The 17,500-nt window shown below is 48.0% G+C and overlaps 1 protein-coding gene across 1 annotated transcript in view; it reads left to right on the top strand.

Annotated features, from left to right (window-relative positions):
- Positions 1–17,500, top strand: part of LOC109886951 (papilin-like) — a 94,325-nt gene that overhangs the window by 72,470 nt on the left and 4,355 nt on the right. Inside the window, 5 exon segments of the mRNA XM_031828099.1 lie at positions 1,703–1,863; positions 7,958–8,085; positions 8,163–8,286; positions 10,910–11,056; positions 17,019–17,146. Coding sequence (XP_031683959.1) covers positions 1,703–1,863; positions 7,958–8,085; positions 8,163–8,286; positions 10,910–11,056; positions 17,019–17,146 — 688 coding nt within the window.

The following is a 17,500-nucleotide window of genomic DNA, read 5'->3' as shown; positions in this document are numbered from 1 at the left end:
TCTCATCGTGTGGTGGTGTGGTCTCATCGTATGGTGGTGTGGTCTTATTGTGTGGTGGTGTGGTCTCATCGTATGGTGGTATGGTGGTGTGGTCTCATCGTGTGGTGGTGTAGTATCATCGTATGGTGGTGTGGTCTCATCGTATGGTGGTGTGGTCTCATCGTGTGGTGGTGTGGTCTCATCGTGTGGTGGTGTGGTCTCATCGTATGGTGGTGTGGTCTCATCGTATGGTGGTGTGGTCTCATCGTATGGTGGTGTGGTCTCATTGTATGGTGGTGTGGTCTCATCGTATGGTGGTTTGGTCTCATCGTATGGTGGTTTGGTCTCATCGTATGGTGGTGTGGTCTCATCGTATGGTGGTGTGGTCTCATCGTATGGTGGTGTGGTGGTGTGGTCTCATCGTATGGTGGTGTGGTCTCATCGTATGGTGGTGTGGTCTCATCGTATGGTGGTGTGGTCTCATTGTGTGGTGGTGTGGTCTCATCGTATGGTGGTGTGGTCTCATCGTGTGGTGGTGTGGTCTCATCGTGTGGTGGTGTGGTCTCATCGTATGGTGGTGTGGTCTCATCGTATGGTGGTATGGTCTCATCGTATGGTGATGTGGTGGTGTGGTCTCATCGTATGGTGGTGTGGTCTCATCGTATGGTGGTGTGGTCTCATCGTATGGTGGTATGGTGGTGTGGTCTCATCGTATGGTGGTATGGTGGTGTGGTCTCATCGTATGGTGGTGTGGTCTCATCGTATGGTGGTGTGGTGGTGTGGTCTCATCGTATGGTGGTGTTGGTCTCATTGTGTGGTGGTATGTTCCTGTTCCATGTGCCTCCTCTGCTCTAGACTCCTCCTCTAGACGCCTCCTCTAGACGCCTCCTCTAGACGCCTCCTCTAGACGCCTCCTCTAGACTCCTCCTAGACTGCTCTAGACTCTTCCTCTAGACTCCTCTATCTCCAGTAGAAATAGAATGTCACATTTCCATTTCTATGCTATCTAGCTCTATGTTGTTTAGCTCCATGCTGTCTAGTTCTATGTTGTCTAGCTCTATGCTGTCTAGCTCTATGCTGTCTAGCTCTGTGTTGTCTAGCTCTATGCTGTCTAGGTCTATGTTGTCTAGCTCTATGCTGTCTAGCTTGTCTAGCTCTATGCTGTCTAGCTCTATGCTGTCTAGCTCTATGCTGTCTAGCTCTATGCTAAAATAATCAGCATAAAGTGACTTTCCTCTTTTCTCTCTCCTTTCCTCTTTCCCTCTCTCCTTTCCTCTTTTCTCTCTCCTTTCCTCTTTTCTCTCTCCTTTCTTCTTTTCTCTCTCCTTTCTTCTTTTCTCTCTCCTTTCCTCTTTTCTCTCTCCTTTCCTCTTTTCTCTCTCCTTTCCTCTTTTCTCTCTCCTTGCCTCTTTTCTCTCTCCTTTCCTCTTTCCCTCTCTCCTTTCCTCTTTTCTCTCTCCTTTCCTCTTTCCCTCTCTCCTTTCCTCTTTTCTCTCTCCTTTCTTCTTTCTCTCTCCTTTCCTTTTTTCTCTCTCCCTTCCTCTTTCCCTCTCTCCTTTCCTCTTTTCTCTCTCCTTTTCTCTTTCCCTCTCTCCTTTTCTCTTTCCCTCTCTCCTTTCTCTTTCCCTCTCTCCTTTTCTCTTTCCCTCTCTCTTTCTTTCCATGTCTTTCCACTGTCCTCTCTCCCTCATGTCCTTCTCAAACCCCCAACCCCTTCCTCCAGCCTGACACAGCCAGGGGGGTGAAGATCGACCAGTCCGACCCGACCACGGTGGAGGCTCTGGTGGGACAGACGGTAGTGTTACCCTGCAGAGTCTCTCCAGCTCCGTCCTCCACCATCATAGTGGAGTGGAGGAAGGATGGAGTCCCTCTCACTACCTTTAGGTGAGCACACTACATTTTTGACATGTTAATCATTTAGCAGACGCTCTTATCCAGAGCAACTTACAGCCGTTGAAGGTAGCCGTATGTCAGCCGTTTCACAATCGTAGTTTATTGCGGAATGTGAAACTCGAATTAAACAGTTTATTGGTAAACTCGGTGAGTGTAAAGAAAAGGGATGTTCTGATACACCTGGGTGTGTGCTGTAAAATCTACAGTTGAAGTGGGAAGTTTACGTACACTTAGGTTGTTAAAACCTCATTTTTTCAAATCACTCCACAAATGTATAGTTAACAAACTATAGTTTTAACAAGTCGGTTAGGACATCTACTTTGTGCAGGACACAAGTCATTTTTGCCCACATATTTTCTATAGGATTGAGGTCAGTGCTTTGTGATGGCCACTCTAATACCTTCACTCTGTTGTCCTTAAGCCATTTTGCCACAACTTTGGAAGTATGCTTGGGGTCATTGTCCATTTGGAAGACCCATTTGTGCCCAAGCTTTAACTTCCTGACTGATGTCTTGAGATGTTGCCTCAATATATCCACATAATTTTCCTACCTCATGATGCCATCTATTTTGTGAAGTGCACCAGTCCCTCCTGCAACAAAGCACCCCCACAACATGATGCTGCCACCCCCGTGCTTCACATTGGGATGGTGTTCTTTGGCTTGCAAGCCTCCCCCTTTTTCCTCCAAACATAACGATGGTCATTATGGCCAAACAGTTATATTTTTGTTTCATCAGACCAGAGGACATTTCTCCAAAAAGTACAATCTTTGTCCCCATGTGCAGTTGGAAACCGTAGTCTGGCTTTAGTATGGCGGTTTTGGAGCAGTAGCTTCTTGCTTGCTGAGCGGCCTTTCAGGTTATGTCGATATTGGACTTGTTTTACTGTGGATATAGATACTTTGTACCTGTTTCCTCCAGCATCTTCACAAGGTCTTTTGCTGTTGTTCTGGGATGGATTTGCACTTTTCGCACCAAAGTACGTTCATCTCTAGGAGACAGAATGTGTCTCCTTCCTGAGCGGTATGATGGCTGAGTGGTCCCATGGTGTTTATACTTGCGTACTATTGTTTGTACAGATGAACGTGGTACCTTCAGGCATTTGGAAATTGCTCCCAAGGATGAACCAGACTTGTGGAGGTCTACAATTGTTTTTCTGAGGTCTTGGCTGATATCTTTTGATTTTCCCATGATGTCAAGCAAAGAGGCACTGAGTTTGAAGGTAGACCTTGAAATACATCCACAGGTACACCTCCAATTGACTCAAATGATGTCAATTAGCCTATCAGAACCTTCTAAAGCCATGACATCATTTTCAGAAATTTTCCAAACTGTTTAATTAAAGGCACAGTCAACTTAGTGTATGTAAACTTTTGACCAACTGGAATTGTGATACAGTGAATTATAAGTGAAATACTCTGTCTGTAAACAATTGTTGGAAAAATAACTTGTGTCATGCACAAAGGAGATGTCCTAACCAACTTGACAACGCTATAGTTAGTTAACAAGAAATTTGTGGAGTGGTTGAAAAACAAGTTTTAATGACTCCAACCTAAGTGTATGTAAACTTCAGACGTCAACTGTGTCTGTGACCAACAGATGCTTATCTGTATTCATAGATTAGGGCCTAGTTATAAGGGCACAAGGCGAGACCCAAATGCAGACACAGGAGGCAGATGGTTGAGCTCCGATATTTGTCATAACGAAGGGAGGAGGGAAAGGCAGGTCGGAGACAGGCAGGCAGGCTGGTTGTCAGAACAGGCAGAGTGCTCAGGCAGGCTTGGTTGTCAGAACAGGCAGAGTGGTCAGGCAGGCTGGTTGTCAGAACAGGCAGAGTGGTCAGGCAGGCTGGTTGTCAGAACAGGCAGAGTTGGCCAGGCAGGCTGGTTGTCAGAACAGGCAGAGTTGGTCAGGCAGGCTGGTTGTCAGAACAGGCAGAGTGGTCAGGCAGGCTGGTTGTCAGAACAGGCAGAGTTGGTCAGGCTGTCTTGGTTGTCAGAACAGGCAGAGTGGTCAGGCTGTCTTGGTTGTCAGAACAGGCAGAGTGGTCAGGCAGGCTGGTTGTCAGAACAGGCGAGAGTTGGTCAGGCAGGCTTGGTTGTCAGAACAGGCAGAGTGGTCAGGCTGTCTTGGTTGTCAGAACAGGCAGAATGGTCAGGCAGGCTTGGTTGTCAGAACAGGCAGAGTGGTCAGGCAGGCTGGTTGTCAGAACAGGCAGAGTGGTCAGGCAGGCTGGTTGTCAGAACAGGCAGAGTGGTCAGGCAGGCTGGTTGTCAGAACAGGCAGAGTGGTCAGGCAGGCTGGTTGTCAGAACAGGCAGAGTGGTCAGGCAGGTTGGTTGTCAGAACAGGCAGAGTGGTCAGGCAGGCTGGTTGTCAACAGGCAGAGTGGTCAGGCAGGTTGGTTGTCAGAACAGGCAGAGTGGTCAGGCAGGCTGGTTGTCAGAACAGGCAGAGTGGTCAGGCAGGCTGGTTGTCAGAACAGGCAGAGTGGTCAGGCAGGCTGGTTGTCAGAACAGGCAGAGTGCTCAGGCAGGCTTGGTTGGCAGAACAGGCAGAGTGGTCAGGCAGGCTGGTTGTCAGAACAGGCAGAGTGGTCAGGCTGTCTAATTAGTCAGAACAGGCAGAGTGGTCAGGCAGGCTGGTTGTCAGAACAGGCAGAGTGGTCAGGCAGGCTGGTTGTCAGAACAGGCAGAGTGGTCAGGCAGGCTGGTTGTCAGAACAGGCAGAGTTGGCCAGGCAGGCTGGTTGTCAGAACAGGCAGAGTTGGTCAGGCAGGCTGGTTGTCAGAACAGGCAGAGTGGTCAGGCAGGCTGGTTGTCAGAACAGGCAGAGTTGGTCAGGCTGTCTTGGTTGTCAGAACAGGCAGAGTGGTCAGGCTGTCTTGGTTGTCAGAACAGGCAGAGTGGTCAGGCAGGCTGGTTGTCAGAACAGGCGAGAGTTGGTCAGGCAGGCTTGGTTGTCAGAACAGGCAGAGTGGTCATGCTGTCTTGGTTGTCAGAACAGGCAGAATGGTCAGGCATGCTTGGTTGTCAGAACAGGCAGAATGGTCAGGCTGTCTTGGTTGTCAGAACAGGCAGAGTGGTCAGGCTGTCTTGGTTGTCAGAACAGGCAGAATGGTCAGGCAGGCTTGGTTGTCAGAACAGACAGAGTGGTCAGGCAGGCTGGTTGTCAGAACAGGCAGAATGGTCAGGCTGTCTTGGTTGTCAGAACAGGCAGAGTGGTCAGGCAGGCTGGTTGTCAGAACAGGCAGAGTGGTCAGGCAGAGTGGTTGTCAGAACAGGCAGAGTGGTCAGGCTGTCTTGGTTGTCAGATCAGGCAGAATGGTCAGGCAGGCTGGTTGTCAGAACAGGCAGAGTGGTCAGGCAGGCTGGTTGTCAGAACAGGCAGAGTGGTCAGGCAGGCTGGTTGTCAGAACAGGCAGAGTGGTCAGGCAGGCTGGTTGTCAGAACAGGCAGAGTGGTCAGGCAGGCTGGTTGTCAGAACAGGCAGAGTGGCCAGGCAGGCTGGTTGTCAGAACAGGCAGAGTGGTCAGGCAGGCTGGTTGTCAGAACAGGCAGAGTGGTCAGGCAGGCTGGTTGTCAGAACAGGCAGAGTGGTCAGGCAGGCTGGTTGTCAGAACAGGCAGAGTGGTCAGGCAGGCTGGTTGTCAGAACAGGCAGAGTGGTCAGGCAGGCTGGTTGTCAGAACAGGCAGAGTTGGTCAGGCAGGCTGGTTGTCAGAACAGGCAGAGTGGTCAGGCAGGCTGGTTGTCAGAACAGGCAGAGTTGGTCAGGCTGTCTTGGTTGTCAGAACAGGCAGAGTGGTCAGGCTGTCTTGGTTGTCAGAACAGGCAGAGTGGTCAGGCAGGCTGGTTGTCAGAACAGGCGAGAGTTGGTCAGGCAGGCTTGGTTGTCAGAACAGGCAGAGTGGTCAGGCTGTCTTGGTTGTCAGAACAGGCAGAATGGTCAGGCAGGCTTGGTTGTCAGAACAGGCAGAATGGTCAGGCTGTCTTGGTTGTCAGAACAGGCAGAGTGGTCAGGCTGTCTTGGTTGTCAGAACAGGCAGAATGGTCAGGCAGGCTTGGTTGTCAGAACAGACAGAGTGGTCAGGCAGTCTGGTTGTCAGAACAGGCAGAATGGTCAGGCTGTCTTGGTTGTCAGAACAGGCAGAGTGGTCAGGCAGGCTGGTTGTCAGAACAGGCAGAGTGGTCAGGCAGGCTGGTTGTCAGAACAGGCAGAGTGGTCAGGCAGGCTTGGTTGTCAGAACAGGCGAGAGTTGGTCAGGCAGGCTTGGTTGTCAGAACAGGCAGAGTGGTCAGGCTTTCTTGGTTGTCAGAACAGGCAGAGTGGTCAGGCTGTCTTGGTTGTCAGAACAGGCAGAGTGGTCAGGCAGGCTTGGTTGTCAGAACAGGCAGAGTTGTCAGGCAGGCTGGTTGTCAGAACAGACAGAGTGGTCAGGAAGGCTGGTTGTCAGAACAGGCAGAGTGGTCAGGCAGGCTGGTTGTCAGAACAGGCAGAGTGGTCAGGAAGGCTGGTTGTCCGAACAGGCAGAGTGGTCAGGAAGGCTGGTTGTCAGAACAGGCAGAGTGGTCAGGCAGGCTGGTTGTCAGAACAGGCAGAGTGGTCAGGAAGGCTGGTTGTCCGAACAGGCAGAGTGGTCAGGTAGACGGGTTCGGAGTCAGGACAGGCAAATGTCGAAACTAGGAGGACTAGAAACAAACATAGACTGGGATGAATAGGAGCAAGGAAAAACACTGGTTGACTTGGCAAACAAGACTAACTGGCACAGAGAGACAGGAAACACAGGGATAAATACACTGGCACAGAGAGACAGGAAACACAGGGATAAATACACTGGTACAGAGAGACAGGAAACACAGGGATAAATACACTAGGCCAGAGAGACAGGAAACACTGGGATAAATACACTGGTACAGAGAGACAGGAAACACAGGGATAAATACACTGGTACAGAGAGACAGGAAACACAGGGATAAATACACTGACACAGAGAGACAGGAAACACAGGGATAAATACACTGGCCCAGAGAGACAGGAAACACAGGGATAAATACACTGGGACAGAGAGACAGGAAACACAGGGATAAATACACTGGTACAGAGAGACAGGAAACACAGGGATAAATACACTGGGACAGAGAGACAGGAAACACAGGGATAAATACACTGGGACAGAGAGACAGGAAACACAGGGATAAATACACTGGGACAGAGAGACAGGAAACACAGGGATAAATACACTGGTACAGAGAGACAGGAAACACAGGGATAAATACACTGGCACAGAGAGACAGGAAACACAGGGATAAATACACTGGGACAGAGAGACAGGAAACACAGGGATAAATACACTGGCACAGAGAGACAGGAAACACAGGGATAAATACACTGGGACAGAGAGACAGGAAACACAGGGATAAATACACTGGTACAAAGAGACAGGAAACACAGGGATAAATACACTGGCACAGAGAGACAGGAAACACAGGGATAAATACACTGGCACAGAGAGACAGGAAACACAGGGATAAATACACTGGCACAGAGAGACAGGAAACACAGGGATAAATACACTGGGGAAAATAAGCCACACCTGGAGGGGGTGGAGACAATCACAAGGACAGGTGAACCAGATCAGGGCGTGAAACTAATGAATTTATTTAAATTGACTGATTTCCTGATATGAACTGTAACTCAGTAAAATCTTTAAAAAATGTTGCGCGTTGCGTTTTATAATGTTGTTCAGTTTACTGTATTATAAACTGGGTGGTTCGAGCCCTGAATGCTGATTGGCTGAAAGCCATAGCAGTATGTTTACTGCTCTAATTAGGTTGGTAACCAGTTTATAACAGCAATATGGCACCTCAGGGGTTTGTGGTATATGGCCAATATACCACGGCTAAGGTCTGTTTCCATAGACCTGCGCATTGCATTGTGAGAATGAACAGCCGTTAGCGTTAGCCATATACCACACCCTCCCAGGTCTTACTGCTTAAATAATATTTCCTGTGTTCTGGGCGTATTCTATATTCACTAATGTGCTGGATATTTTAAGTGTGTGCAACTGTCAAATCCTTCCCCCCAGGCATCATCCGCAGCCTAATGGTTCCCTGTTAGTTGGTCCTCTAACTAAGGCTGACTCTGGTTGGTTGCTCTGTGTGGCAACGCGTGACCGTGAGAGAGATCATCGCTACGTGTACCTGTCTGTCTCAGGTATGTAGAGACACGTCTGTCTGTGTGTTTGTTTTACCTTGTGGGAACCTTGAGCCAAATCACCGTGTGTTTGACAGAGAACACCAGAGGATCCCAGGCGGTACAGGACACGACAGGAAGCCTCCCCCAAGATGGAGCAGACAGGACAGGAGAGACAGGAGTTAACCTGCCGTCAGTACCTCATCGCCAGCCCTCACCCAAGTAGGAGTCGCACACACAGCCCTCACCCAAGTATGAGTCACACACACAGCCCTCACCCAAATAGGAGTCACACACACACAGCCCTCACCCAAGTATGAGTCACACACACACAGCCCTCACCCAAGTATGAGTCACACACACACAGCCCTCACCCAAGTATGAGTCACACACACACAGCCCTCACCCAAGTATGAGTCACACACACAGCCCTCGCCCAAGTATGAGTCACACACACAGCCCTCACCCAAGTATGAGTCACACACAGCCCTCACCCAAGTATGAGTCACACACACAGTCCTCACCCAAGTAGAAGTCACACACACAGCCCTCACCCAAGTATGAGTCACACACACAGCCCTCACCCAAGTAGGGTGAACACACACACAGCCCTCACCCAAGTAGGGTGAACACACACACAGCCCTCACCCAAGTAGGGTGAACACACACACAGCCCTCACGCAAGTAGGAGTCACACACACAGCCCTCACTCAAGTAGGAGTCACACACACAGCCCTCATCCAAGTCGGAGTCACACACACACAACCCCTCCTCTCCACATAGTCCGATCCACAACCCCTCCTCTCCACATAGTCCCATCCACCAACCCCTCCTCTCCACATAGTCCCATCCACCAACCCCTCCTCTCCACATAGTCCCATCCACCAACCCCTCCTCTCCACATAGTCCCATCCACAACCCCTCCTCTCCACATAGTCCCATCCACAACCCCTCCTCTCCACATAGTCCCATCCACCAACCCCTCCTCTCCACATAGTCCCATCCTCCAACCCCTCCTCTCCACATAGTCCCATCCACCAACCCCTCCTCTCTACATAGTCCCATCCACCAACCCCTCCTCTCCACATAGTCCCATCCACAACCCCTCCTCTCCACATAGTCCCATCCACCAACCCCTCCTCTCCACATAGTCCCATCCACCAACCCCTCCTCTCCACATAGTCCCATCCACAACCCCTCCTCTCCACATAGTCCCATCCACAACCCCTCCTCTCCACATAGTCCCATCCACCAACCCCTCCTCTCCACATAGTCCCATCCACAACCCCTCCTCTCCACATAGTCCCATCCACCAACCCCTCCTCTCCACATAGTCCCATCCACAACCCCTCCTCTCCACATTGTCCCATCCACCAATCCCTCCTCTCCACATAGTCCCATCCACCAACCCCTCCTCTCCACATAGTCCCATCCACCAACCCCTCCTCTCCACATAGTCCCATCCACCAACCCCTCCTCTCCACATAGTCCCATCCACAACCCCTCCTCTCCACATAGTCCCATCCACAACCCCTCCTCTCCACATAGTCCCATCCACCAACCCCTCCTCTCCACATAGTCCCATCCACAACCCCTCCTCTCCACATTGTCCCATCCACCAATCCCTCCTCTCCACATAGTCCCATCCACCAACCCCTCCTCTCCACATAGTCCCATCCGCAACCCCTCCTCTCCACATAGTCCCATCCGCAACCCCCCCTCTCCACATAGTCCCATCTGCAACCCCCCCTCTCCACATAGTCCCATTCACCAACCCCTCCTCCCCACATAGTCCCATCCACAATCCCTCCTCTCCACATAGTCCCATCCACCAACCCCTCCTCTCCACATAGTCCCATCCACCAACCCCTCCTCTCCACATAGTCCCATCCACCAACCCCTCCTCTCTACATAGTCCCATCCACAACCCCTCCTCTCCACATAGTCCCATCCACAACCCCTCCTCTCCACATAATCCCATCCACCAACCCCTCCTCTCCACATAGTCCCATCCACCAACCCCTCCTGTCCACATAGTCCCATCCACAACCCCTCCTCTCCACATAGTCCCATCCACCAACCCCTCCTCTCCACATAGTCCCATCCACCAACCCCTCCTCTCCACATAGTCCCATCCACAACCCCTCCTCTCCACATAGTCCCATCCACAACCCCTCCTCTCCACATAGTCCCATCCACCAACCCCTCCTCTCCACATAGTCCCATCCACCAACCCCTCCTCTCCACATAGTCCCATCCACAACCCCTCCTCTCTACATAGTCCCATCCACCAACCCCTCCTCTCCACATAGTCCCATCCATCAACCCCTCCTCTCCACATAGTCCCATCCACCAACCCCTCCTCTCCACATAGTCCCATCCATCAACCCCTCCTCTCTACATAGTCCCATCCTCCAACCCCTCCTCTCCACATTGTCCCATCCACCAACCCCTCCTCTCCACATAGTCCCATCCACCAACCCCTCCTCTCTACATAGTCCCATCCTCCAACCCCTCCTCTCCACATAGTCCCATCAACCAACCCCTCCTCTCTACATAGTCCCATCCTCCAACCCCTCCTCTCCACATAGTCCCATCCATCAATCCCTCCTCTCTACATAGTCCCATCCTCCAACCCTTCCTCTCTACATAGTCCCATCCTCCAACCCCTCCTCTCCACATAGTCCCATCCACAACCCCTCCTCTCCACATAGTCCCATCCACAACCCCTCCTCTCTACATAGTCCCATCCACAACCCCTCCTCTCCACATAGTCCCATCCTCCAACCCCTCCTCTCCACATAGTCCCATCCACAACCCCTCCTCTCTGTGTATGGTGGTTCAGGTTCAGTATAGACCGATCAGGTTCGTCGTCTGTGGAGGGGAAAGCAGGGCAGACGGTCAGACTAGCCTGTAAGATCATCCCAACGTCAGCACTCTCTTCGGTCAGCCTCCAGTGGACCAGAGAAGGACAGACACTCAACTCTCTCAGGTAACAGTGTTAGTCCTGCAAAACCCCCAGTTTGGGGTCAGAGCCACGGATTCAGAGATATTTAATACCATTTTATTCAGAGATATTTAAGACCTTTTTAGCTTTGCTTTTCCATTCAGTTTTTATTGTTATTGTTTCATTTATTTATTTATTTTCTTCTCTGAAGTTCATTGCATTCATGTCTGAAATGTGCGATATATATATACATTTGATTTGATTTAGAGAGCTGGGACATTTAAGGTTTCTATAATCTGATGCATTTTAACATGACACTACAACATTCTATAACAGACGTATTATCTCCCCCATTAACATGACACTACAACATTCTATAACAGACATATTATCTCCCTGTTAACATGACACTACAACATTCTATAACAGACATATTATCTCCCCCATTAACATGACACTACAACATTCTATAACAGACATATTATCTCCCCCATTAACATGACACTACAACATTCTATAACAGACATATTATCTCCCCCATTAACATGACACTACAACACTCTATAACAGACATATTATCTCCCCCATTAACATGACACTGCAACATTCTATAACAGACATATTATCTCCCTGTTAACATGACACTACAAAATTCTATAACAGACATATTATCTCCCCCATTAACATGACACTACAACACTCTATAACAGACATATTATCTCCCCCATTAACATGACACTGCAACATTCTATAACAGACATATTATCTCCCTGTTAACATGACACTACAAAATTCTATAACAGACATATTATCTCCCCCATTAACATGACACTGCAACACTCTATAACAGACATATTATCTCCCCTGTTAACATGACACTGCAACATTCTATAACAGACATATTATCTCCCCCATTAACATGACACTGCAACACTCTATAACAGACATATTATCTCCCCCGTTAACATGACACTACAACATTCTATAACAGACATATTATCTCCCCCATTAACATGACACTGCAACACTCTATAACAGACATATTATCTCCCCCGTTAACATGACACTACAACATTCTATAACAGACATATTATCTCCCCCATTAACATGACACTGCAACACTCTATAACAGCCATATTATCTCCCCCATTAACATGACACTGCAACACTCTATAACAGACATATTATCTCCCCCATTAACATGACACTACAACACTCTATAACAGATATATTATCTCCCCCATTAACATGACACTGCAACACTCTATAACAGCCATATTATCTCCCCCATTAACATGACACTGCAACATTCTATAACAGACATATTATCTCCCCCATTAACATGACACTACAACATTCTATAACAGCCATATTATCTCCCCCATTAACATGACACTACAACACTCTATAACAGCCATATTATCTCCCCCATTAACATGACACTGCAACACTCTATAACAGACATATTATCTCCCCCATTAACATGACACTACAACACTCTATAACAGATATATTATCTCCCCCATTAACATGACACTGCAACACTCTATAACAGCCATATTATCCCCCCCATTAACATGACACTGCAACACTCTATAACAGCCATATTATCTCCCCCATTAACATGACACTACAACACTCTATAACAGACATATTATCTCCCCCGTTAACATGACACTGCAACATTCTATAACAGACATATTATCTCCCCCATTAACATGACACTACAACACTCTATAACAGACATATTATCTCCCCCATTAACATGACACTACAACACTCTATAACCGTGGTCTCCAAGGTGGCATAGCAGTTCAGACGTCTTTTGTCCTCGTCTTGTCGTGTCCTGTATATATATATATTTACAACTTTTTCACATACATTTTATTTTTATTTTCCATCAACTCATCTTCAAAACACTCTCCTGCAACCCGCCTCACCAATGTATATTTATAAAAAAGTATTATTTACCTCAGATCTGTAATCCTCCAAGAAGCTAGCCAGAAACTCCAAGAAGCTAGCCTGAAACTAGCCAGAAGCTAATCCAGAAGCTAGTTCAGAAGCTAGTTAGCTCCTTTACTGGCAAATCGTTAATATTCAGCTAACCACGGTTTGTGGTCATCAGCTATCCTTTAGCTCGAAAATCTATCGCCAGTTCTGTACGGCGCAGCGCGGCTCGGAACGGAACATACCGGACCAATTTTTCTCTCCATGTCCCTGGACATTCATACCCGGATCTCACAGCTAGCTAGCTGCTATCCGTGTGACCATCGGCCTTCGTCGATTCCGGAGCAAACATCAATTATTCCGGAGCTAGCAAGCTCCGTCAATCACTCCTGAGTTCCATCAATCACACCTGGGCTGCAGTCACCTATCCGGACCCGTTTTACTGCCTTCGCGGAGCCCCACCGGGCCTTCACAACTGGACTGCCGACGTTATCTACCCGAAGGAGTTATTCGGCCGGCTCCTCCGTCGCGACGTTACCTGAACGCCCATCTGCGGCCTGCTAACCGTTAGCTGTCTTACCGGCTGCTATCTGAATAGACAATCGGACAATTTTTTTATTATTATTTTTTTTAAATTATTTTTTAAATTATTATTATTATCTTTTCTTCTTGGGCCTCTATAACTATATCTATTGTTTTTATTTTTGTTGTTGTTGTTGTGTGATTTGGATTAATCCCCTCTACCACACGGAACCCCACTAATCTACTGACGGAACGTAAGGGGTGGCTAACAGACCTCCATCCTATGCTAGCTTGCTACCGATGCCCTGGCTAGCTGTCTAAATCACCAACCAACCTCTCCACTCACCGGACCCTTTTGATCACTCGACTAAGCATGCCTATCCTTAATGTCAATATGTCTTGTCCATTTCTGTTCTGGTTAGTGTTTACCCGGATTTACCCCGTGATATGCAGCTGTTCAGGGAAGCTAGAAACCATTATACACAGGCAGTTAGAAAAGCCAAGGCTAGCTTTTTCAAGCAGAAATTTGCTTCCTGCAACACTAACTCAAAAAAGTTCTGGGACACTGTAAAGTCCATGGAGAATAAGAACACCTCCTCCCAGCTGCCCACTGCACTGAAGATAGGAAACACTGTCACCACTGATAAATCCACCATAATTGAGAATTTCAATAAGCATTTTTCTACGGCTGGCCATGCTTTCCACCTGGCTACTCCTACCCCGGACAACAGCACTGCACCCCCAACAGCAACTCGCCCAAGCCTTCCCCATTTCTCCTTCTCCCAAATCCATTCAGCTGATGTTCTGAAAGAGCTGCAAAATCTGGACCCCTACAAATCAGCCGGGCTAGACAATCTGGACCCTTTCTTTCTAAAATTATCTGCCGAAATTGTTGCCACCCCTATTACTAGCCTGTTCAACCTCTCTTTCGTGTCGTCTGAGATTCCCAAAGATTGGAAAGCAGCTGCGGTCATCCCCCTCTTCAAAGGGGGGGACACTCTTGACCCAAACTGCTACAGACCTATATCTATCCTACCGTGCCTTTCTAAGGTCTTCGAAAGCCAAGTCAACAAACAGATTACCGACCATTTCGAATCTCACCATACCTTCTCTGCTATGCAATCTGGTTTCAGAGCTGGTCATGGGTGCACCTCAGCCACGCTCAAGGTCCTAAACGATATCTTAACCGCCATCGATAAGAAACATTACTGTGCAGCCGTATTCATTGATCTGGCCAAGGCTTTCGACTCTGTCAATCACCATATCCTCATCGGCAGACTCGACAGCCTTGGTTTCTCAAATGATTGCCTCGCCTGGTTCACCAACTACTTCTCTGATAGAGTTCAGTGTGTCAAGTCGGAGGGTCTGCTGTCCGGACCTCTGGCAGTCTCTATGGGGGTGCCACAGGGTTCAATTCTTGGACCGACTCTCTTCTCTGTATACATCAATGAGGTCGCTCTTGCTGCTGGTGAGTCCCTGATCCACCTCTACGCAGACGACACCATTCTGTATACTTCCGGCCCTTCTTTGGACACTGTGTTAACAACCCTCCAGGCAAGCTTCAATGCCATACAACTCTCCTTCCGTGGCCTCCAATTGCTCTTAAATACAAGTAAAACTAAATGCATGCTCTTCAACCGATCGCTACCTGCACCTACCCGCCTGTCCAACATCACTACTCTGGACGGCTCTGACTTAGAATACGTGGACAACTACAAATATTTAGGTGTCTGGTTAGACTGTAAACTCTCCTTCCAGACCCATATCAAACATCTCCAATCCAAAGTTAAATCTAGAATTGGTTTCCTATTTCGCAACAAAGCATCCTTCACTCATGCTGCCAAACATACCCTTGTAAAACTGACCATCCTACCAATCCTCGACTTTGGCGATGTCATTTACAAAATAGCCTCCAATACCCTACTCAACAAATTGGATGCAGTCTATCACAGTGCAATCCGTTTTATCACCAAAGCCCCATATACTACCCACCATTGCGACCTGTACGCTCTCGTTGGCTGGCCCTCGCTTCATACTCGTCGCCAAACCCACTGGCTCCATGTCATCTACAAGACCCTGCTAGGTAAAGTCCCCCCTTATCTCAGCTCGCTGGTCACCATAGCATCTCCCACCTGTAGCACACGCTCCAGCAGGTATATCTCTCTAGTCACCCCCAAGACCAATTCTTTCTTTGGCCGCCTCTCCTTCCAGTTCTCTGCTGCCAATGACTGGAACGAACTACAAAAATCTCTGAAACTGGAAACACTTATCTCCCTCACTAGCTTTAAGCACCAACTGTCAGAGCAGCTCACAGATTACTGCACCTGTACATAGCCCACCTATAATTTAGCCCAAACAACTACCTCTTTCCCAACTGTATTTAATTTTTATTTATTTATTTATTTTGCTCCTTTGCACCCCATTATTTTTTTATTTCTACTTTGCACATTCTTCCATTGCAAAACTACCATTCCAGTATTTTACTTGCTATATTGTATTTACTTTGCCATCATGGCCTTTTTTTGCCTTTACCTCCCTTCTCACCTCATTTGCTCACATTGTATATAGACTTGTTTATACTGCATTATTGACTGTATGTTTGTTTTTACTCCATGTGTAACTCTGTGTCGTTTTATCTGTCGAACTGCTTTGCTTTATCTTGGCCAGGTCGCAATTGTAAATGAGAACTTGTTCTCAACTTGCCTACCTGGTTAAATAAAGGTAAAATAAATAAAATAAATAACAGACATATTATCTCCCCCATTAACATGACACTGCAACACTCTATAACAGACATATTATCTCCCCCATTAACATGACACTACAACACTCTATAACAGACATATTATCTCCCCCATTAACATTACATGGAGAATATTTAAACGATGCAATGTCACTGAATGTCTATAATTTAGAACAATATATTCAACATTCTAAAAGCTGTGCCAACTCTCTAAACTGTGGCTCAGCTTGTTCTAGTCAACCATTTGGTAGCTTTATGTTTTAGGTCCATGTTAAACTACATTCAGTCAGTTGCTTTAGTCAGTCAGCGTTGCACTACACATCTCAACGTGGCCCACAGCAAGACATCTCTTCCCTTTCTACTCTAAGCCAGAATCTAAAGAGAACAGTACCATTTTATGAACATGTAGAGGGCGGTGTTTTCTTATGCCTTGTCTTATTACTGTTTGGATAAGTACAACTCTCTTGCCATAAATGTGACTGTGATTGGTTGTTTCTGCCCCGTGTGTAAATGTGATTGGTTGTTTCTGCCCCGTGTGTAAATGTGATTGGTTGTTTCTGCCCCGTGCGTAAATGTGACTGGTTGTTTCTGCCCCGTGTGTAAATGTGACTGTGATTGGTTGTTTCTGCCCCGTGCGTAAATGTGATTGGTTGTTTCTGCCCCGTGCGTAAATGTGACTGGTTGTTTTCTGCCCCATGTGTAAATGTGACTGTGATTGGTTGTTTCTGCCCCGTGCGTAAATGTGATTGGTTGTTTCTGCCCCGTGCGTAAATGTGATTGGTTGTTGCTATGTAGACATGCACAGCATGCGGACGGCACCCTTGTGATTGGCCAGTTGAGGTCAGATGACTCAGGTGTCTACACCTGTACAGGCTCCACCCACAGTCAACTGGAGCAGAGACAGCTCACGCTCAAAGTACAAGGTGATTGGCTTCAGACACACCTGTCTCACATACCTGACTTGGCCATACCTGTCTCACTGGTACACATCTGTCTTTCACACCTGTGTTACAAACGTGACTTACTAGGACACACCTGTCTCACCTGTCTCACCTGTCTCACCTCTGTCTCACCTGTCTCACCTCTGTTACACCTGTCTCACCTCTGTTACACCTGTCTCACCTCTGTCTCACCTCTGTCTCACCATTGTTACACCCGTCTCACCTCTGTTACACCTGTCTCACCTCTGTTACACCTGTCTCACCTCTGTCTCACCTCTGTTACACCTGTCTCACCTCTGTTACACCTGTCTCACCTGTGTTAGACCTGTCTCACCT

Source organism: Oncorhynchus kisutch, linkage group LG7, assembly GCF_002021735.2.
Source record: "Oncorhynchus kisutch isolate 150728-3 linkage group LG7, Okis_V2, whole genome shotgun sequence".
NCBI lineage: Eukaryota > Metazoa > Chordata > Actinopteri > Salmoniformes > Salmonidae > Oncorhynchus > Oncorhynchus kisutch.
This window is presented reverse-complemented; position numbering and strand designations above follow the sequence as displayed.